Source organism: Balaenoptera acutorostrata, chromosome 12 (assembly GCF_949987535.1).
Source record: "Balaenoptera acutorostrata chromosome 12, mBalAcu1.1, whole genome shotgun sequence".
In the NCBI taxonomy this organism is placed as follows: domain Eukaryota; kingdom Metazoa; phylum Chordata; class Mammalia; order Artiodactyla; family Balaenopteridae; genus Balaenoptera; species Balaenoptera acutorostrata.
Window position 1 is genome coordinate 8,499,528 of NC_080075.1, and position 23,838 is coordinate 8,523,365.

The following is a 23,838-nucleotide window of genomic DNA, read 5'->3' on the forward strand; positions in this document are numbered from 1 at the left end:
CATGGACTTATCTATACTACCAAATGTAAAATAGATAGCTAGTGGGAAGCAGCCGCATAGCACAGGGAGATCAGGTCGGTGCTTTGTGACCACCTAGAGGGGTGGGATAGGGAGGGTGGGAGGGAGACGCAAGAGGGAGGAGATATGGGGATATATGTACATATATAGCTGATACACTTTGTTATAAAGCAGAAACTAACACACCATTGTAAAGCAGTTATACTCCAATAAAGATGTTAAAAAAAAAAGAAAGTAAAGGGAATCAGGATATGTCACCCCAAAATATGCCACTTTAACAGAATAATTATTTTAAGCTGAAGGAATCTGAGAAATGGCAGGTATAGGAAGGGCTCGCTTCCCTTTCTACCCTGAAGCAGGTCATAAGACTCTCATGTGAGAGGTGTCCTCCTTATACTTGGAGGAAAGGAGCATCCTTATCTCCAAAGATGGGGGGATACTGAGAGGAACCTGAAAGCACAGGCTTGCTGTTTCCCCCAATTTACTATCCTTAGCTCATATCCTTTATGTCTCCTATCATTATTTCCCACAACTTTCTACTCTTCATCAAACCTAGAATAAAAACACTCAGGCTTAACCATTTCTTTGGATCTTCACTTCCTTATAAAGGCTCCTGTGCCATGTAAAACATAAATAAATTTGTATGCTTTTCACTGTTAAAAAAAAAAAGAATTATTCCTGTAGCTAAAGATCAGCACCAAAGGACTTGTTCTTTTAATTTATGTTTTAATTGAAATATAGTTGCTGTACAATATTATAGAAGTTACAGCTGTACAATATAGTGATTCACAGTTTTTAAAGGTTATACTCCATTTATAGTTTTTGTAAAATATTGGCTGTATTCCCCGTGTTGTACAGTATATCCTTGTAGCTTGTTTTATACCTAATAGTTTGTACCTCTTACTCCCCTCCCCCTATATTGCCCCTCCCCCTTCCCTCTCCCCACTGGTAACCACTCATGTGTTCTCTATTATCTGTGAGTCTGCTTCTTTTACATTCACTAGTTTGTTGTATATTTTAGACTCTACATGTAAGTGATCATACAGCGTTTGTCTTTCTCTGTCTGACGTATTTCACTTCACATAATGCCAAAGGGCTTGTTCTTAACTGACAGATTTGCTGAGGGCAGTGACCTGCCCGAGTTCCTTTGGAGCAGAGGCCAGCAGACCTTCAGAGCCACCACGCCCTGCTGCAGGTGACCTCATCCTTTGAGAATGTTTGGCCCTCGGTGCATTTTGCTTCGGTCATGATAGTACAGAGGGAAGTAGAGCTATGACATGGTTGAAGTGCATTTGCAAGTATAAGTAAACAAATTGCATGTCTTATATACCAAATGGAAAATTCCAGTTAGGCAGCCTCTGTTGATCCAAGTGATGGTCACATCTGCCCATCACCTGGGCTGGGTGGACCGTCTTGGGAAACGGATGTTGCACCTTCGGCAGCAGACATCTGGTGGTGTGGGGATGCTGAGGGACCTGGACAGACTGTCCACCCACCAAGCCTCACTTCCTTCTTTTGCTACCTAGGGACAGGAACCCAACAACCAGAGGAGTCCTCGGGAACATGGGCCTTTGTACTGTGTAAAGCCCTGTGCATGGAAGTCACCATCATTGTTATTGTTTCATAAAAATCTTTTTACTTGTAATTATTCAACCTCAGTGTCTGATGCTGCCTATTTTGTTTTTTGGGTTTTTTTCACACGCACACACTGTATTTTATTTTTACAAGAGATAAATAGACTGATACCAAGCATTGTAAATGGATGACCACAACAAAAGCAACAATGATTGCAATTACCAAACACGAAACACACTCATACTATGTCATAATAGTGACATTCAGTCCAGTAATCCTCCACTGTAACAGCTCCTTTACTTTGCAGTGAAAATTGATTTGTATATTTTTTGCCTCTGAGTCCTTGTGGGATTTTTTTTTTTTATAATTCAAACAGAAAGTCACAAAAATTATAATCATCCTTATCGGTTCACTCAGTCCCATGTAATTAATTTTTTTTTCATCTTGATCTTTTGTTAGCACTTTTATGAGTTCATCAGTTTTCCATTAGAGTTCTGAAAATGCTTATTCATTCAGTTCAGCAGTATAGTCAGTTACCAGAAACCTGTACTTGTCAGAGTCTTTTCCATGAATTCCTTGAAGATGAACCCCTTTTATAGGAACATATTTGCAAAAGTGATACTGCCTACTTTGAATGGACCAGAATAGAGCGGTGGTGTGATGTCTCCTCATTAATAGACTTTGGAGCATGACTTCCTAATTCAAAAAAAAAAAGCAAAACCTTAATTCTGCATCTGCTGTGCTGCAGAAATGCCAATCACATATGGAACATCCTAGATAAATTTAGCCTTAAGAACCTTCTTCGTGTCATTATTTTTGGTTTAAATGCTTAAAAAGGGGGAATTTATTACGTAAATAGACTCATGAAGTTAAAAACAGACCAGCCTTCATAAAGCTTCCCTGAGCCCTGGGCTCTGGGTCCATTCGTCCCCTGTGGGCAGTGATCAGCACAACTTACAGCTCTAACTCTGAGACTGAACGTTTCCAAGTTAGATGGCATCTTGGCAAGATACTCCAGCGTTAGAATGTATTTTCCCAGGAATTACGTGAATGCAGTTTCTGAGGTTGCAAAGTTTGAAGCTCTTATGCTTACCTGTTTTTGAAACGATGGTTTTGTAAATGTCGCTAATAGATTTGTTTTATTCTAATAACCTTTTTGAAAATGTCTAAACTAACGTTTTTTAAGTCTCATATGAAAACATTCATTTCTGGGTGAGTGAAAACAGGTAACTCCTGTGAAAGCTGTCATGCATCACAGTCTGAGACATGAGCTTTGTTGAGGAGCATTCATGTAGACGTAGGCTGCATACGTGGACATAGTTTATCTTACATCAGATATTATTTATATGCTTATAAACTGTGCCGTTTGTCTTGCGGATGACTAAGTTTGTTTGAATGAAACTCTGCTGTTTCTCTGCAAAGAAACAGCCCAGCCAGTTGTGGTCCACCGCCTTGTTCTCTCTGGGTGCCCCAACTGTCCCTGCCCAGCTGTGGCCGAAGGGAAACCGGAGGACGGGAGCAAGGCATCTGGAGCAGAGACTTCCTCTGCATCCATATTCCTTGACTCCCAAAGGCTCTGCATGGTTATAGGGCACCTGATGTCTAAAGGGGGACAATGGACAAGAAGAACTCAGGCTAAAGAAATGTGACATCGTTTAGCTAAGTCATGGATTTAGAAGGACGTCTCTCCTCAAGACATTGGAGTACTATGTGGTCTTGGGAACAGTGATTGGGTAGTTGATGCTGTGTCATTTTTATCAGGAGGTGAATCCTTTGTCTAACAAGTGTTATAAATGCTTCTGGTTCATTCACTCACTCATTCACTCATTCAACAATCTTTATTAAGGACCTCCTGTGTGGCAGTACCATGCTGGTACATGGTCCCTATTCTCAAGGAGTTAGTCTTCAAGTTTTACATCCTTAGCCAGATAGGGGATGACTCACTTCTCTAGGCCAAGCCTAATTTTAGTATTTTAATAAGATAATCAATTATAGGTCGATAGGAAACTGACCGCCCAGTAAGTTCCTTTGTTTCCCTCCCGCTATCCTCCGAGCGCTGTGACTCAGTGTCTGAGTTCTCGGCTTTCAGCCCTTCACTCATCCGATTTCTTTGCTACTTTTAAAAAAAATTGAAGTACAGTTGATTTACAGTGTTGTGTTAGTTTCTGGTGTACAACAAAGTGATTCAGTTTTATATGTATATATATATGTATATATATTCTTTTTCATATTCTTTTCCATTATGATTTATTATAGGATATTGAATATAGTTCCCTGTGCTATACAGTAGGACCTCTTTGTTTATCTATTTTATTTATAGTAGTTTGTATCTGCTAATCCCAAACTCCTAATTTATCCCTCCCCCACCCCCTTTCCCCTTTGGTAACCATAAGTTTGTTTCCTATGTCTGTGAGACTCTTTCTATTTCATAAATAAGTTCATTTGCACATATAAGTGATATATGGTATTTGTCGTTCTCTTTCTGACTTACTTCACTTAGTATGATAATCTCTGGGTCCACCAATGTTGCTGCAAATGGCATTATTTCATTTTTTTATGACTAATATTCCATTGTATACATATACACCGCATCTTCTTTATTCATTCATCTGTTGATGGACATTTAGGTTGCTTCCTTGTCGTGGCTATTATAAATAGTGCTGCTGTGAACACTGGGGTGCAGGTATCTTTTCAAAGTATAGGTTTCTCTGGATTTATGTGCAGGAGTGGGATTGCTGGATCATATGGTAACTCTAATTTTAGTTTTTTAAGGAACCTCCATACTGTTTTCCACAGTGGCTGCACCAATTTACATTCCCACCAACAGTGCAAGAGGGTTCCCTTTTCTCCACATCCTCTCCAGCATTTGTTATTTGTGGACTTTTTAATGATGTCCATTCTGACCGGTGTGAGATGGTACCTCATTGTAGTTTTGATTTGTATTTCTCTAGTAATTAGCGATGCCGAGCATCTTTTCATGTACTTATTGGCCACCTGTGTGTCTTCTTTGGAGAAATGTCTATTTAGGTCTTCTGCCCATTTTTAGATTAGGTTGTTTTTTTGTTGTTGCTGTTATTGAGTTGTATGAGCTATTTGTATATTTTAGAACTTACGCCCTTGTTGGTTGCATCATTTGCAAATATTTTATCCCAGTCCGTAGGTTGTCTTTTCATTTTGTTTATGGTTTCCTTTGCTGTGCAAAAGCTTATAAGTTTGATTAGGTTCCATTCGTTTATCTTTGCTCTTACTTCTATTGCCTTGGAGACTGACCTAAGAAAACATTGGTACGATTTATGTCAGAGAATATTTTGCCTATGTTCTCTTCTAGGAGTTTTATGGTGTCATGTCTCATATTTAAGTCTTTAAGCCATTTTGAGTTTATTGTTTTGTATGGTGTGAGGGTGTGTTCTGACTTCATTGATTTACATGCAGCTATTCAGCTTTCCCAACACCACTTGCTGAAGAGAGAGACTGTCTTTCCCCCATTGTATATTCTTGCCTCCTTTGTTATAGTTTAATTGACCGTAGGTGTGTGGGTTTATTTCTGGGTGATTTCTTTGCTTTCTTTTCTCCCATATGTCAGAATGGATCTACCCTTTCTCCTCCCTGTCCTTCCTGACAGGTAGACAGAGCAGGTTTTGCACAGAAACATTGAGGTGTCTGCTCTGAAGGGCAGGAGGTCCCCTGGCACCCTCGAGGAGACATGACCGTGGAGAGGTCCACTGCCAATGCCCCTGCCACCTTGGGGTGGGAGCAGAGGTCAAGTCTTCTGCTCTTGAGGATAAAAGTATCTATCATGAGGCAGTAAAGCTGGCACAATTTTCAAGCAGAGATTTCTCACAGGAACTTTGCAAGCCTTACACATTCCGTTGCCTCAGTAATGTGAAACTTCTTTTTCTAAAAAAAGGTACAGGCAGATCCTGGTGTGACTCACTAGAGAACAATAGTCAAGTCCCAGTTTATTTTCGTCTTCTTCCCCAAGAAAAGGAAAAGTTAGTTAAAGGTATAGGGAAGGTAAGGAGGCTTAAATCCAGAAAGGGGAGCCAGATCGCAGAATCGTGCAAACGGAGGTGTGATGAAAACTGGTGAGTGCTGTCAACAGAAGGTTCAGGGCTTCTCACTGTGCATTGTGGGAGGTGCTGGCTCATCCGATCAGACCCCTGGGGGGATGTGGAAGTGAAGCTGGTCCCTGAGGGCTGAGTGGGAGTTGATAGAAGCAAGTGGAGTGTAAGGGCAGGGAAGAGCATTCAAGCAGAGGGAACAACATCTGCAAAGGTCCTGGGCTGGAAGGAAATGAAGCCGGTGGGTCAGGGAGAGCAGGGCAGGCACATTCCTGCCAGTTGTGTACAGGGCGTCTGGTTGAGATCCAGACAACCTGCTCGTCTCGTCCACGTTTAGATTTACTCACATATACTGCCCTCCATTCCCACCTGCACCTCCAGGCTTCCATCTGAGATCATATCCTTCTTCCCTGAATATCTGCTTTACTGAGGGACTGCTGGAGACACATTGTATCATGTCTTCTTTTCCAAAAATGTCTTTATTTCACCTTTTTTTCTGGTCACGCTTTTTTCCAGCAGCTTTATTGGCATATAATTTACCTACCATAAAGTTCACCTGTTAAGAGTGTGCAGTCAATAGGTTTTAGTATATTTACAGAGTTGTGCAACTATGAACATAATCTAATTTGAGAACATACTCATGTCCCCCAAAGAAACCTTGTGCCCATTAGCTGTCACTTCCCTTTCTACCTCCCTCCCCCAGCACTCTACTCCCCAACCCTAGGCCAACAGGAATCTATTTGTCCTTCTCTATGGATTTGCCTATTCTGGGTATTTTATATAAATGGAATCATTCAGTATGTGGCCTTTTGTGTCTGGCTTCTTTCACTTAGCATAATGTGTTCAAGGTTAATCCATACTGTAGCATGTGTCAGTGCATCATTCCTTTTTATGACTGAATAATATTCCATTCTATGTATGTGCCACATTTTAAATTTATTCATCAATTGTTGGGCTATTTCTACTTTCTGATTATTATGAATAATGCTGAACATTGGTGTATACGTTTCTGTGTGCATTTTTCCCCATTTTTTTATTGTTGTAAAATACACATAACATAAAATTTACCATCTTAACCATTTTAAAGTGTATAGTTCAGTGGTATTAAGTACATCCATCCTGTGCAACCATCACCACCATCCATCTCCAGAACTCTTTTCATCTTGCAGAACAGAAACTCTGTACTCATTAAACTACCCCCCCTTCCACCTTCCCCCAGCCCCTGGCAACCACCATTCTGCTTTCTGTCTGTATGATTTTGACTCCTCTAAATAAGTGGTGGAATCATTCAGCATTTGTCTTTTTGCAACTGGTTTATTTTGCTTAGCATAACATCCTCAAGGTTCATCCACGTGGTAGCAGAGTTCAGAATTTCCTTCCTTTTTACAACTTATAAAGAGAGACTTGCTTCTGTCATTTTGCTATTAGTTTTCTCTATGCCTTATAGATTTTTTTATCCTTCATTTCCTGCAGTACTGTCCTCTCTTGTGTTTAGTTGATTTTTTTGTAGTGAAACTTTTAAGTTCCTTTCTCATTTCCTTCTGTGTGTGTTCTACAGCTATTTTCTTTGTGGTTACCATAGGGATTACATTTAACATCCTAAAGTTATAACACTCTAATTTGGATTTATACCAGCTTAGCTTCCATGACACACAGAACCTCTGCTCCTTTACATCTCTGTTCCTCTTCCTTTCAGTTGTTGATGCCACTAAATAACATCTTTAAACATTGTGTGCACAGAAACATAAACTAATAATTTGAAAAAATACAGTAACCTCTTAAATTAGGTAGCAAATAAAATGTGGAGTTACAAACCAAAGTTACAGTAATACTAGCTCTTAGACAACTAATTGCTTTTCTTTTTTAGCATGGATGGGTACTCCAGTGGCTTTATTAACTCTTTTCTGGGGATGGCAGGACCTTATAGCTGGAGACTAATTGCTTTTTAAAAATGTGTTAGTCTCTTAAATTGTGTAGAAAACAAAAAGTGGAGCCACAAACCATTGTTACAGTAATACAGTTGACCCTTGAACAATGTTGGTGTTAGGGACACCAACCCTCCATGCAGTCCAGAATCCAAGTCTAACTTTACACTTGGCCCTTCGTATCTGTGGCTCTGCATCCAGGGATTCAACCAGCCGTGGATTGTGTAGTACTATAGTACATATTTATTGAAAAAATTCACATTTAAGTGGACCTGGGCAACTCACACCCATGTTGTTCAAGGGTAACTGTACTAGCTTTTATAATTGCCCATATATTTACCATGTATATAGTTACCATTTTATAATTGCCATGTATTTACCTTTACTGAGCTTTTTTAAGTTAGTTTTTTTTAATTGAAGTATAGCTGATTTTTAATATTATGTTACAGGTGTACAATATAGTGGTTCACAATTTTTAAAGTTTGCACTCCATTGATTATAAAATATTGGCTATATTCCCTGTGTTGTACAATATATCCTTGTAGCTTATTTTATATCTAATAGCTTGTACCTCTTTATCCCTTACCCCCATATTGCCCCTCCCCCCTTCTGCACTGGTAACCACTCATTTGTTCTCTGTATCTGTGAGTCTGCTTCTTTTTTGTTATATTCACTAGTTTGTTGTATTTTTAGATTCCACATATAAGTGGTATTATACAATATTTGTCTTTCTCTGTCTGACTTATTTCACTTAGCATAATGCCCTCCAGGTCCATCCGTGTTGCCGCAAATGGCAAAGTTTCATTCTTTTTTATGGCTGAGAAGTATTCCATTCTGTATATATACCACATATTCTTTATCCATTTTTAAAATATGGTTTCAAGTTACTGTCTAGTTCCCTTTCATTCCAACCTGCAGGACTCCCTTGACCATTTCTCACAGGGCAGGTGTAGTGGTAACAAACTCCCTCAGCTTTTATTTATCTGGAAATGTCTTAATTTCTCCCTTGCTTTTGAAAGACAGCTTTGCCACGTATAGGGTTCTTGGTTGACTTTTTTTTTTTCTTTTTAGCACTTTGAATATATTGGCCTCCTGCCTTCTACCCTCCAGAATTTCTGATGAGAAGCCTGCTGATAATCTTATTGAGGATTCCTTGTGTGTGATGATTTGCTTCTCTCTTGCTGCTTGCAAGATTCTTTATCTTTGGCTTTCAACAGTTTGATTATAATGTATCTCAATTCATTGAACTCCTTAGATGTTTACATTTGTGTCTTTCATCACATTTGGGAAGTTTAGGGCCATTAATTTTTCAAATATTCTCTCTGCCCCTCTTTCTCCCCTCTCCTCCTTCTGGGACTCCTACAATGTGTATTTTAATCCACTTGATGGTGTCTTACAGGTCCCTTATGCTCTGTTCACTTTATCCATGTCCTATCTTCAAGTTTTCTGATTTTTTCTTCTACCGGCTGAAATCTGTCTTTGAAACCCTCTAGTGAATCTTTCATTTCAGTTATTATTATTATTTTTAGCTCCAGATTTTTTTTTGCTTCCTTTTAAGGTTTTCTCTCTTTTTATTGATATTTCCATTTTGTTCATACATTATTTTCTTCATTTTCTCTGTGTCTTTAGTTCTCTGAGCATCTTTAAGATAGTTGTTTTAAAGTCTTTGTCTAGTAGATTTAACACCAGATCTTTTTCAGATTCAGAACTGGACATTTGAATCTAATAATGTGGTAACTCTGGAAATCGGATTCTCCCCCTTCCTCTGGGTTTGCTGGGCTTTATTTTTGTGCCAAGGATCAGCCTGAACTGTAATCTTAAGGTCTTCTCAGATCTTTTCTAAGCCTGTGCCTTTCCCTGGGCATATACAGTAATTTTCTCATTTGCCCCATATATACAGTTTGCTTTTGAATGCCCCAGTACTTAATGTCTGGCTCCCAAAAGGGGAAAAGAGAAAACTGAAGTGGAGGAGGAGAAAGGAGCCCCAGCCCAGGCCTTTAAAGCTCCTGGAAGTTAGTGCAGCTAGAAGGGGAGGGGCTTGCAACAGTAGGGGGAGGTGCAGCAATAGTGGCGGCCCACCTCTTTGTCTGCAACTCTGTCATCATAAGCATTAATCACAGCACAGATCCCCAGTATTTGGAGAGCAGGGTCCTTTGTGCCCACCATGGTTCCTTCAAGCTGTGTGCAAGCTGCTTCAGGAACAGATTCATGGCTGCCTGTCAGGGGGGTAGGGAGTCGGGGTGAGTAGGTGCTATTGAGCTAAGAGCTGAAATTGACTGAAATTAACTGCAATTTGCATACCAACCTTCCAGGGGAAGTTGCAAGCCTTAAATGGGCTCCAAAATAGTTACCTTAAACAGATTCTGCCAGTGTGGTTGTTTTCTAAGTGGGAGACAGATTCCTGGTGCCTCCTACTCCACTGTATCCCTAGAATCTTCCATGGACATATGTGTTTATTTCTCTAGGGTATATACCTAGGAATGGAATTGCCAGAATGTATGGTATCTTTATGTTTTGTGGGGGTTTTTTTAGGAACTGTTTTCCAAAGTGGCTGTAACATTTTGCATTTCCATCAGCAATGAATTAGGGTTCCAATTTCTCCATGTCCTTGCAAACACTTGTGACTGTCTGTGTCCTTGCAAACACTTGTGACTGTCTATCTCTCTGATTAGAGCCATTCTAGTGAGTGTGAAGTAGTATCTCACTTTGGTTTGGATTTGCAATTCCCTGATGACTAATTATGTTGAACATCTTTTCATACACGTGTTGGCCATTTGTTTACCTTTCTTGTACAAGTATCTGTTTAAATCCTTCGTCTATTTTAAAATGGTTGTCTTTTATTATTGAATTATAAGAATTATTTATATATTCTGGGTACAAATCCCTATATGATATATGATTTGCAAATATTTTTCCCAGTCTGTGAGCTGCCTTTACACTTTCTTGATAGATAGGTTTGAAACAACAAGTTTATACATTTGATAAAGTCCAACTTACCTGTCTTTCCTTTTGGTGTTGCATCTGAGTAATCATTGCCTAACCCAAGATCACAAATTTATTCTAATGTTTTTTTCAAAGAGTTTTCTAGGTTTAACGCTTACGTTTAAGTCTATGATCCACTGTGAGGTAATTTTTATGTATAGTGTGAGGTAGGAGTACAAATTATGTTTTGGATGTGAATGTCCAGTTGTTCCAGCATTTGTTGAAAAGACTGATTCTTCCCACATTGAATTGTCTTGGCACCCATGTTGAAAATCTATTGGCCGTAAATATATTTTATTTCTGGACTCTGAATTCTGTTAATCTATATGTCTATCTCTATGCCAGTACCGTGCATTCTTGGTTGCTGTAGATTTGTAGTCAGTTTTGAAACTGAGAAGTGCGAGTCCTCCATCTTTGTTCTTCTCTTTCAAGATTGTTTTGGGTCCTTCGTATTTCCATACGAAATTTCAGATCAACTTGTCAATTTCTGCAAAAAGCCATCTGGGATTTTGATAAGGGAATGCATTGAATCTGTGTATCAATTTGGGGAGTATTGCTGTCTTAAACATATTAAGTTTCTGATCCGTGAACACAGGATAGCTTTCCACTTATTTATGTCTTCTTTAATTTATTTCAACAATGTTTTGTAGTTTTCAGAGTACAAGTATTCTGCCTCCTGGGTTAAATTTATTCCTGAGTAGTTTATTCTTGTATGCTATTGTAAATGGAATTGTTTTCTTAACTTCATTTTTGGATTGTTTACTGCTGGTAAGAGAGCAATGGATGTGACAGGCACAGAAGCTCACAGCCTTGGCAGTGAGGGGAGTGGTCGGCAGACACCTAACAAACAAGTTGCTGTTGATAGCTGTGGTGAGCATTGTGAAGACAGGTACAGGGGCTGAGACAGAATACCACAGAGATGCAAACAGGGCCTGGAGGGTGGTGTGGAATGAGTGGGTCTGTAGGGGTGGACCCTAAGGTTTTTGTATACAGTTATGGGCTCAGAGGTATGTAATCAGGATACAGATATTTTTCTTTGCACTGTGTAAATAAGTGTAATGGATGGGTACCTTTAAAATACCGTATTAAAATCTGTTCTCATTCTTCACGTGAATAAACTTCTGTAGAACTTTTCAGTATAAGCTGCAACTAATGATGGAATTCTGCTGGAAGCTGGGGAGAAGCCTGTGGTGAGTTAGGGTTCAGAGAGAGGCAGTGGGGCAGCCCTCACAAGGATCCTTCTTTGGATCCAGAACTCCCCTGGATCCTGTAGGCGCCCAGATGCACACTGATGAGTGCTGTGTGGAGGGGTCTGGAGGCTCAGCACCCTTTTGAGTTAATTAGAACCCCTGAAGAGGCCCCCTCAGGTCCAGGTTTAAAGAAAAAGTTTTCCTGTACTTGGACTTGAGCTGTCAGAGCAACGGGGTGGGATGGTGGAGGGCAGAAGCTGGTTGAGGGGACACTGGGGCCACTTGACTTGAACTTTGAGTTACAGTGAGAAGCAAAAGGGGTGCTGGGAGATACTGGTTATTTGCCCCATTGCCTTTCTAATTATGGTTCTCCTTCTGGCTTTTTCTTCAATTTTGCTCGGGTTGGGGAACATGTATTCAGCAGGGCAAGTTATTGGGCTTAACAGAGAAGACATTCCCTTGTAACAGCTGCAGAGTGTTTGCACCTGGAGCATCCGAGTGAAGGGGACGGTCCTCCATCTGCACACCCCGCAGTCTCAGGTGGCGGGCATTCCTCCGTGGCCTGGAATATATTTTTATCAGTTACTTGGCAGCAGTTTCATTCATGGTCCATCGGGCTGTGGAGCATTGCGAAGATCAAGGGTCATCTAGGAGCCCAGGTGTCTTGATTGTTGATACTGGTGGCTCCAAAGCGAGCCGTTTGCACGAGGAGACTGCCTACATGAGACAGAATGGCCAGCCCCTAGGGCGTGCCGGTGATGTGTGTTCTTGTCTGCAATCGTGCAGAGGCGTGAGCCCATGGTGAGAAACGAGATGCAGAAACCGACAGCTCTTCTCAGCGGGTGCTTGTGTGTGCTGTGTTCTCAGTCTCATTTCGTTCAAGTGTTATTGCCCCCATTTTGTAAATGAGGAAACAGAGGCTCAGCCCTGGTAAGTGGTGGGATGCGGCTTCGGCTCCAGGACTGCCTCACTCCCAAGTCTTTCCCTTTTCCTCTGCACCATATTGCACTCCTATTAGTAAGAAGATGTTTGGAGCATAAAACATGAGCAGGTTTTCAAGCCTCCCACATGGGGCGAGCCTGACTTGTCGTCCCTTTGTCTGTGGGGTGACTGTTGCCTCTGAGCGTGCGTTCATTAGCAGCCTTGGCATCTGCTGCTGCTCTCTGCCTGGGCCCCCGCCGAGAACGTACCTTCCAGCAAGGTGAGGACCGGTCCACCCTCTCGTGTCTCCCGCTCACCCTCCCACCTGCTCCTGAGCCCTCTGCCCTGTGCACAGGGCTTTATCACAGCCACATTGTTCAGTCCAGGGAGAAGCGTTCCTGAGCTCCTGGGTCCACTCCACACTCGGCGGGATGGGCACCCTCCTGTACACCCACCTCTGAGGCTTGTGCACACACTCACATACACTTGCATGTTCTCAGCACTTCCCGGCAAGGAACATTTTGTAAAATGTGCAGAAGCGGACATTTTGAAGGTAACCTCATGGTTTCTTAGGAGTGTTAGCTGATAAATCATGGCAGCCTCAACCCACCCCACCCCCCCCCCGAAGACTGAGATGCCCTGTCAGACCCAATGGATGGTCTCCTGGGGCTCCTTCAGCCTCTGAGCCTGGCCTGATGCTGGACAGGGGCTGCTTGGCAGGCAGAGCCATTTCCGTGGGAGATTGGTGTCCTTTGGATTTCCCAGCTTCCCTTAAGCCCCTCTGGGGACAGCTCAGGATGCTCCACTCCACTGGGTCAGCACCTGCAAGAGGCAGAGACCAAGTTGGTCTCATCCATCGCTGTATCCCCAGGCCTCATAAGTGCCTGCCCATCCTGCATATACAGTCAATATGAGTATATAGGTTGGTGTCTCTGCCTCACTACTTTGGGCCAGTTAATAAACTTACTTGATACATAATACATGTTCTCATTTCCAAAATGGGAATACTTAGAGTTCTTGGAGATTAAATGAGATGATATGCTGCATGCTTGATAAGTAATTGCAGCTGTTAACTCCAAATTCAAGCAATAGAAAGCTCAAGCACTTGTACTTCTAGCTCAGTGGCAACCTAAGAAGATGGTATCCAGGGTAGTAGTTGGTGACTCTTAGCCAAATCTTACCACTTTTACTCTCCTTGCTCCTTGGATTGCTCCTTCTCTACTGCCTCTTCCTTCAAATCCTCTGGTAGCCGCCCCATCCCCTATAGTAACATTAAGCAGCAGGATACTATGGGATCAGGGATTTTGATAAAGATTGCATTAAATCCGTAGATTGCTTTGGGTAGAATGGACATCATAACAATAATAAGTCTTTCAATCTATGAACATGGGATGTCTTTCCATTTATTGGCATTATTTTCAATCTTTCATCAACATTTTTTAGTTTTCAGGGTATAAGTCTTTTGTCTCTTTGGTTACATTTATTCCTAAGTACTTTATTCTTTTTGATGCTATTGTAAATGGAATTATTTCCTTAATTTCCTTTTTGGATTGTTCATTGTTAGTTTATAGAAACAACTGATTTGTGTGTGTTCATTTTGTGTTCTGCAACTTTGCTGAATTCAGTTATTTGTTCTAACAGTTCTGTGTGTGTGCAGTGTGGCAGGGATCTTTAGGATTTTCTACATGTGAGATCATGTCACATGTGAACAGAGATAATTTTAGTTCTTCCTTTTCAACTTGGATGCCCTTTATTTATTTTCCTTGCCTATGTGCTCTGGCTAGGACTTCAGTACTATGTTGAATAGATGTGGTGAGAGTGTCTTGTTCCTGATCTTAGAGGAAAATCTTTCAGTTTTTCACTGTTGAGTATGATGTTAGCTGTGGACTTTTTATATATGGCCTTTATTATGCTGAGGTAGTTTTTCTCTATTTCTAGTTTTCTGAGCGCTTTTTTTTTTTTACCATAAAAGGGTGTTGAATTTTGTCAGACGGTTTTTCTTCATCAGTTGAGATGATTGTGTGTGTGGTTTTTTTCTCCTTCATTCTGTTGATCCAACATTTTTGTAAAGCCGAATTATATCAAAATCAAGAAGCAAGGCTAATGAAGGTTTGTTCACCTTTTAAGGAATTGGCTGATCAGGGATGGGGCAGTTTGACATTAATATTAAAGGAGACCTAAATATTAGACCCAGCTCTAGCAAAGACCTGCATCTCCTTTCCTCTGTTAAATACTTTTTAAAATTTCTCCCATCATTTCCCATTATGTACTGTGTGCAAGTGGTAAATGTTAATTGGTTAATTAAATATTTTAGCTCCCTTTTAAAGTATGAGAATTCATAGTAATTGCCAATAAGAAATAGCTTTCCAAGTAAATGAGGAGTTAGTCTGTGTGGGATAGAATGTGCTGTTTAAAAGTCAGTTGTGGAAAGCAGGGACACAGCTCAATACTCTGTAGCAGGAATATTGACCAGTAATCATTTATTTGATTTCCATGAAGGGTCAGAAATTTTTAATCTAGGGAGAAGCCAAGTCCCTATGGATGAAATGATAATGGTATGTGGAATGATTCGCTTTGAAATAACCTAGTTAGCGGGGAGTGGAGAAGGGGTAAAAATGAGCAAGAGTCACCATGTTTTAAATTCATTATACATTCTCTGTACTTTTATATCTGTTTGAAATTTTTCATAAAAAGTTCAAAAAAGAAACAATAAAAATAAGTGATGGTACAGCATAATATCAAAACATTATGTAGCCGTTACAATAACATCAAGAATTTTACTGATGTGGGATAAGAAAATCAGGAACTCAGTCTTACTAATATAGTGCATGTGTGCCTGTGCACATAAATATTTGCATAAAAGATATTGGAAGGAAATACATTAAAACGTTCCATAGTTAGTCATTCTTGGTTGATGGGATAATGGGTGATTTTCATTCTATCTTCCAAACTTTCTACAGTGAACAAGAGAAAAACCTAATTTCCGAAAATTTTTTTTCAAAGAAAGGAACAAAATCTGCATTGTGTAAATCGGTGAAGCATTTTCCAGTTTTCCATTAAATGGCTTTGGTCAGTGATTAGATAAATGCTGATGTGGTTACTAATCTTGAGCTGTGGACATGTTTTTGGCCTCTACTGACCTGGAATCTGTCTTTGCCAGGGACATGGTCAAAAGGCAGTCACCACCATTTCAGTCATTGATAACTTCTGTTAGACTTGTTCCTCTAATATGACTTTCTATCTGATTTTAGTGAGCTGGACATGATTTCCACGAGGGTGATGGACATTAAGCTTCGGGAGGCCGCGGAAGGCCTTGGGGAGGACAGCACAGGTAAGGCCCTTACTTCCCCTGTGCTGGGCGGAGCCCTTGTTGCGTTGTAGGGCCGAGAGAGGGGCTACTAGAGCCAGGGCTTTGGGTTCTCTACGTGGAGTGTGGGTTCAGTTCACAGTGTGTTCAGACACATGTGGCTGGAGAGCACGTCCAGACTGTTGGCGGCCACTCGGGGGCAGCGCTCCTTTGCTTCTCTGTCAGACACAGCAGCAGGGGTGGGGGTGGATTACTCATTTTCCTCCTTCCTGGAGGTGAACATATCCCCAAGTTTGGTTGACTCGAAAGCTAAGGAAGTGAGATGCAATGGAATCATTTATCATCCAGGAACATCCAAAAGTTTCAGTAGGACTTCCGGCAAAGTATTGGATGGTCTAATCATCCAGAAGAAATAATGATATCAAGAGAGAGCCTTTGATTCCTCTTTTATGGCTTTTATTCTCCTTCAGGAGACCTTTATTGCACTTTCTACTGAGCTAAATTCCAAGCCCATCAACCATCATCTCATAACACATTCCAAGATTTACCCAGTTATGCGATTGGTTTACTGTTATGCATAGATTGCTCTGTATGTCTTTATAGAGTTGTAAAACTGACACTAGAAAACGTTAATCTCCCCACATGTGCCTTTTCCCATATCAGCCATTTTTACTCACCTTATTTTGGTGACAAAGTTCTCCGTCTCTCTCTCTCTTGTTTTAAGTCAAAGTGCTAGTAGTGATTGTCTTTGAGGCAGTTCAGGGGAACAGCTTCCAATAATATTAAATCCTAGCTCTTAACTCTTAGCTTCAGATACTAATTTCATTAGAGACCTTTTTTCATATATTACGGATAGATTTTCCTTATTATTCTATATTAGGACTACTTTTCCTCTGTCACATTTCAGTAGATGCAGTGGTGATTGTCTTTTCAACAAATGGTGCTAAAGTAATTGGACATTCATATGTAAAAAAATGAACTTTGAGAGTTCAAAGTTTATTTGAACTCAAATGAGTATACAAAAATTAATTTAAAATATATCATAGTCGTAAATGTAATACTATAAATGCTTTAAAAGAAAATATAGGAGAAAATATTTATCACCAAGGATTAGATAAGAGTTCATAGATATGACAATTCAGTCCCTAAAAGAAAAAGTCGATAAATTGGACTTTATCAAAATTTAAAACTTTTGCTCTGTAAGAGACACTGTTAAGAAAATGAGAAGTCAAATCACAGACCGGGAGAAAATATTTGCAAATCACATTTGACGAGAGCACTCAAAATTCGACAGTAAGAAAACTAACAACCCAACTAAAAATAGGCAAAAGGTTTTTAAAGATGCTTTACTTAAGAAGATACACAGATGGCAAAAAAGCACATGAAAAAGTGCTCAACATCAATAGTCATTAGTTAATGCAAATTAAAACTACACTGAGATACCACTATACACCTATTAGAATGGCAAAACAAAAACAGAAACAAATGCTGGTGAGGACGCAGAGCAACTGGAACTCTCATATATTGCTGATGAAAATGCAAATGGTACAGCCACTTTGGAAAGTATTTTAGCAGTTTCTTATAAAATTAAATACACACTTAGTCTATGCGCCACCAATCCCACTCCTAGGTATTTACCTAAGAGAAATGAAACCTTATGTTTACACAAAAGCCTATAACAATTTTAATTTTGTTTACCAATTTGTTTATATCTATACAATGGAACAGTACTCAGCAATAATAAGGAACAAGCTATTGATTGATGTAACAACATGGATGAATCTCTAATGCATGGTGGTAAGTGAAAAAAGCCAGAATCAAAAGGATACATACTGTCTGAATCACTCTGTATGACATTCTGGAAAAGGCAAAACTATAAGAACAGAGAAGATATCAGTGCTCTCCAGGGGTTAAAGGTAGGGGAAAGGTTTGACTACAAAAGACAGAACAATGATGATGTATATTGATTTTGGCGGTGATTATTCAACTCTGTATACACCAAAAAGAGTCAATTTTACTGATGTAATTTTTAAAACAACTTTTAAATGAGGTACCAGATATGAAAAACAATCAAGTGGATTTTTTAGAAATAAGTAAAACTATTACAATTAAAAATTAAGTGGGGTTTCCCTGGTGGTGCAGTGGTTAAGAATCCGCCTGCCAACGCAGGGGACACGGGTTCGAGCCCTGGTCCGGGAAGATCCCACATGCCGCGGAGCCACTAAGCCCGTGCGCCACAACTACTGAGCCTGTGCTCTAGAGCCTGCGAGCCACACTACTGAGCCCACATGCTGCAACTACTGAAGCCTGTATGCCTAGAGCCTGTGCTCCACAACGAGAGAAGCCACCACAATGAGAAGCCCGTGCACCGCAACGAAGAGTAGCCCCTGCTCGCCACAACTAGAGAAAGCCTGTGCTCAGCAATAAAGATCCAACACAGCCAAAAATAAATAAAAATAAATAAATTTATTTAAAAAAAAATTAAGTGGATGAGTTTAATAGCAGATTATATCAGCTCGAGAGAGAGCACAAGAAAGTATACAGAATGTATCACAGAATGGTAAAAAGAAGGAAAATACAGAAAGAGGACAAGAAGCATAGAGATAAGTGAAAGGGTGTAACATACATTTGAGCACAGTCTCAGGAGAGGAGAGAACAGCTGAGAATTTTCTGGAATTGACTTAAAAAAAAAAAACAAAAGATACCCCAGTCCACAGATTTAAGAAACTGAATGAATCCCAAAAAGGATAAATAAAAGGAAATCCACATAGAATGAAAATATAGAAAACCAAAGACAAAAATGAAAAATCTTAAAATTAGTCTGAGAAAAAAAGATTACCTTTGAAGGAACAAAAAACTGACTTCTTGACCACATGACAGAAGCCACAATACAGTGAAATAATGTCTTCAATATTACTGAAAGAATAACTTAGAAAAAATAACTGCCAACCTAGAACGTTAAACCTAGGAAAACGATATTTTAGGAATGAAGGAGAAATAAGGGCATTTTCACATAAACAAAAGCTGAGTTTGTCACCAGGAGACCCTCAGATTCTAAAGGAATCTCCCTTCAGGTGGAAGGAAAATCATCCTTGATGGAGGATTTGGACACAGGAAGGAATGATAAAGAAAATGAGAAACAAGCAAACACATCTAAATGAACATGGAATAATATCTTTTGGGTTTTTAAAGATCAGAATGAAAACAGTAGGGCATAAACATAGGATTGAAGTATTCTAACTTTCTTGTTTTGTCCCTTAATAGAATGTGTGGTATAATTTCTAGGGTAACCCGTGAAACAACAGAGATAAAAGGCAAAGTTTACAAACTAGAAGTGGGAAGATATGGAATAATTTTTTAAAGTCAGTTAATCCAAAAGACAGCAAGAAAGGAGATTAAGAAAAACCACAGAGATGGTAGACTTGTTTTTATTAACATATCAGTAATTAGAATAAGTGTCAGTAGCTAGTTACATGAATTGTTCTAGTTAGAAGTTTAAAGCTCAAATTGGCTTTCTAAAACTCTATATCTCTTAAATATAAGGATTCAGAAAAGTTGAAGGTAAAAGGGATAGAAAAAAATGAACCTTGCAACACTGGGCCAGAGGAAGCTGGCATAGCTCTATCAATAGCAATCAAAATAAAATTTAAGGCAAAAAGCATTACTAAAAATAAAGAGGGTCATTTCAAAAAAGGTTCACTTCCCCAGGAAGATATTAATTTTACCTTTCTATGACATTTATCAACATAATGTCAAAATTTATAGAGTAGAAATTGACAGTTAAATAACGATAAATCTACAATCAGAGTGGGTTATTTTTAATAGCTAATTGATAGGACAAATGTATTAAAAATTAAAGACAAAGTACTTGGACAACATAATTAAAAAGAAAAAGGCCTATCCTAATCGATGTATATAGAACATTGAAGAAAATACATTATTTCAAGCACTCTAGGAACATTTACAAATATATGGTAAGCCATAAAGCAAGTCTCGACAAATTTGAACAGATTCAAATCACGCAGGGTATGTTCTCTGGCCACAGCACAATTAAGCTAGAGCTCAATAACAAAGATAATAAGAAAATCCCCAAGTGCTTGAATATTGACATACTTTTCTAAATCACCTATAGGTCCAAAAAGGTATTATAATGAAAATTAGAAAATATTTTCAAGCAAATAGTAAGGAAACTATATATCAAAACATGTAGATGCAGGGACTTCCCTGGTGGTCCACTGGTTGAGACTCCGCACTCCCAATGCAGGGGGCCTGGGTTCAATCCCTGGTGGGGGAACTAGATCCCCCGCGCATGCCGCAACTTAGAATTCCAATAGCCGCAACTAAAAAAAAAAAAAAAAAAGATCCCACATGCCGCAACTACAAGCCCAGTGTGCTGCAACTAAAAAGCCCACGTGGTGCAAGGAAGATCCAGTGTGCCACAACTAAGTCCTGGTACAGCCAAATAAATGAAGAAATAGATATTTTAAAAAAGAAGAAAAAACATGTAGATGCAGCAAAAACAGATTTAGAAGGAAATGCATTGCCTTAAATGTGTGTATTATAAAAACAGAAAGCCTAAACATTGATTAGCCAAGTATTCATCTCAAGAAGTTAAAAAGATAGCAAAGTAAACCTGAAGAAAGTAGGAGGAAGGAAAGAAAAACTAGAACAGAAATTAGTCCAATAAAAAATAAACATTCAGTAGAGAGAATTAACAAAGCCAAACTTTTTTTAAGGCAAATGAAATTGACAAACCTCTTGTGTAATTGATCCAGGGAAAAAGGAGGGACAGATAATATCAGGGCTGATAAAAGGGGGCTTTATTATAGATAGTATAGATGCTAAGATAATAAAAGGACATTATTAACAACTATATGCCAGTGCATTTGAAAATATGGGAAATAAAGACAAATTTCTAGAAAAATGAAACAATAAAACAAATTCAAGAAGTAGAAAACCCGAATAGTTCCTATAACCATTAAAGAAATTGAATGAAAACGCCTAGCAGCCTAACAGATATAACGCAAACGAGCCTCCAGTGGATGGCCAACTAATCATGGCAAATCAAACAAGTGTTCAATGGCTGTACTCTGGGTCTTGGTAGCCACTTGCTTTAATCCCGAAGCAGCATCTTTGACTGTAAAGGATCATGAGGCTGCGTGTTTGTTCAGACCTTCAGGGGTGCGTACCTCTTTGTCAACTAGGCAAAGGCCAGATGGTGTCCTGGCAGATGCAAAAATCTCTGAAGAGGCTTTCCAAATAATAAGCTCTCTTTGAGACCAATCAGTTAACAACATAAACGTTCTGAGATTATAAAGGTAAGGAAAATTCCACTGGAAGTTAAGAAAACTTGGCTGTAGAACTCATTTCCTTTTGGGCAGGGATCTGCTCCACCTAAGGTAATGTAGGTACTCCCACTATAGAGTAATCCTAAGAAATTCTCCACATTAAGGCAAGATCATGTAAACTTCCCAAGTGGGGGCATGAACATAAACCAAATATAAAGATCCTGGTGTTTTAAAAAGGAATTCAGGGACTTCCCTGGTGGCGCAGTGGCTAAGAATCTGCCTACCAATGCAGGGGATACAGGTTCGAGCCCTGGTCCGGGAAGATCCCACATGCCGCGGAGCAACTAAGCCCGTGCGCCGCAACTACTGAGCCCGCGAGCCATAACTACTGAACCCGTGTGCCACAACTACTGAAGCCCGCGTGCCTAGAGCCTGTGCTCTGCAACAAGAGAAGCCACCGCAATGAGAAGCCCGTGTACCGCAATGAAGAGTAGCCCCCGCTCGCCGCAACTAGAGAAAGCCCGGGCACAGCAACGAAGACCCAACGCAGCCATAAATAAATAAATAAATAAATAAAAGTAAATTGATTTAAAAAAGGAATTCAGCTTACAGAATGATTTATTATCAAACGAATCAATTGTTAGCAAATTTTCAGGATATATTAGACAGCATCCTGGTAACCTGTGATGTTCCATCCTTCTGTTGTTAGTTCTCATATTCAGAAGGAAAGGAATGGACTTTGCTGAGCTGCCGAAATCATGGGGTCCTGGATATGATGGAATCTGTGGGTGAGAATGAAGGAGACATCAGGGAAGAGATCACGAAATGCTTAAAAGTGTAGATTCTAACAATCCAGGAAGCATGGCAGAGTCGGGCTCAGCGCTGCCACCACCATTTGACGGTTTTTCTCCCCAAAAGTTAGCGTTTGGCACTCCAGGAGCCCTTTTTGCCGTGAGGCTGAGGCTCCTCTGATTGTCCATGGTGCCCACATCCATGCTAAAGGCAGCACTTGAGGATTTTTAAAAAATTTATTTTATTGAGGTATAGTTGATTTACAATGTTGTGTTAGTTTCTGCTGTACAGCAAAGTGATTCAGTTATATATACATATATATATGTATTAGCACTTGAGGATTATCTTGGAAAATAATTTGGGTTATCATATCCGGGCTTTACCTCATCAGGACTTTTTGCTTTTGACTATTTTTATTGTAGGGATTAAAATCTGATTTCATTTATACAGTGGAATATTACTTAGCAATTTAGAAAAAGAGGAAGAATGCAAAATGCATGCATCACCATGCAAAGTGTCAAAAGCAGTATATGGAGGGAAAGAAGCCACACACAAGGGTATATGCTGTATGATTCTACTCATACAGGATGTGCTGTGTGAATTCAAGAATGGGCAAAACAAATGTATCGTAATAGAAATAAAAAGCATGGTTGCATCAAAAAAATAAACTCTTTAGGAATAAACTGAACCAAGGAAGTGAAAGATATGTTAAAAAATTGTTGATTTCAAGTAAGAGGGAAGTTGCTTGTGCCTTGATTCTGTGATCATGCTCCAAAGCTTTCTTGGCTCTTTTATTCAATGTCCAAAATAGACAGAAATCAAGATTTGTTTTCAGGTGTGCAAAAATGGTACGCTGTGTGCTTCACATCCTTCTGTGTGGTAAAAGGACTTTTCAGGAGCGAATAATTGATGCACGGACAGAAATCTTACTTTCTCTCCTTCTCGCGCACTTCTCATACGTGTCTGGTAAATACTCACATGCATTCTTTTTGCATAGGAAAGAAAAAGTCCAAATTCAAAACGTTTAAGAAGTTCTTTGGGAAGAAGAAGAGAAAGGAATCGCCTTCTTCCACAGGAAGTAGCACCTGGAAACAAAGCCAGGCGAAGAATGAGGTCATTGCCATCGAGTCAGGGCCAGTGGGCTACGACTCAGAGGATGAGCTGGAGTAAGTTGCCTTTTCCATTCCTTTAGGCTTGTGTGTTCCAAGGAGCAGGAGGGGTCACAGGAGGACCCGAATACTTGGGCTCATTGTCGTGGTAACTTGGTGGATTTCTGAGCTTACTTTCCTCCTAGGTAATTCCATTGGAGGTTCTTCCATAGATATGGTGTTTTCTGTCTTTTTGTACATAGGGATGGAGAAAGTTGGAGCGGGGGACAGGGGAACATTATCAGGTACCTGCTATGTGCCAAGTGTGTATATATTAAAAGTCTATATAACTGTGGAAGAGGAGGTAAAATATACCATTTTATAAAGAACAAACCAAGCTTTAGAGAAATTTTGGAAAATTTGCCCAATGTCCTACAGCTGAAAGTAACAAGATTAGGAAGTAACCCCTCATTTAATTTGACTTAAAACTCTTTTGAAGACCTGGATGCTATACCAGAAAAATACATCTCTCTAAGCCTGAGTCCTCAGTAACGTAATAAGAAAATTTTCCATTGGAGAGAGAGAGGAGTAGGGGGAAGGCTTCTTGCTGTTCAGTCTTAGAAAAATCATCCAAAAATATTATTCGGAAGAACAGAAACCCATATTTCAATAGGTATGAAATATGGGGAAG

General features: G+C 39.7%; 1 protein-coding gene across 2 annotated transcripts in view; it reads left to right on the top strand.

The window, feature by feature from the left end:
* CRACDL (CRACD like) overlaps positions 1–23,838 on the top strand; it is a 125,919-nt gene that overhangs the window by 63,198 nt on the left and 38,883 nt on the right. For both annotated transcript variants that reach the window (XM_057558392.1, XM_057558393.1), the window contains exons 2-3: positions 15,924–16,003; positions 23,057–23,225. In XM_057558392.1, the coding sequence (XP_057414375.1) occupies positions 15,934–16,003; positions 23,057–23,225 (239 nt within the window). In that variant the 5' untranslated portion in view covers positions 15,924–15,933. The remainder of the gene's footprint in view (positions 1–15,923; positions 16,004–23,056; positions 23,226–23,838) is intronic.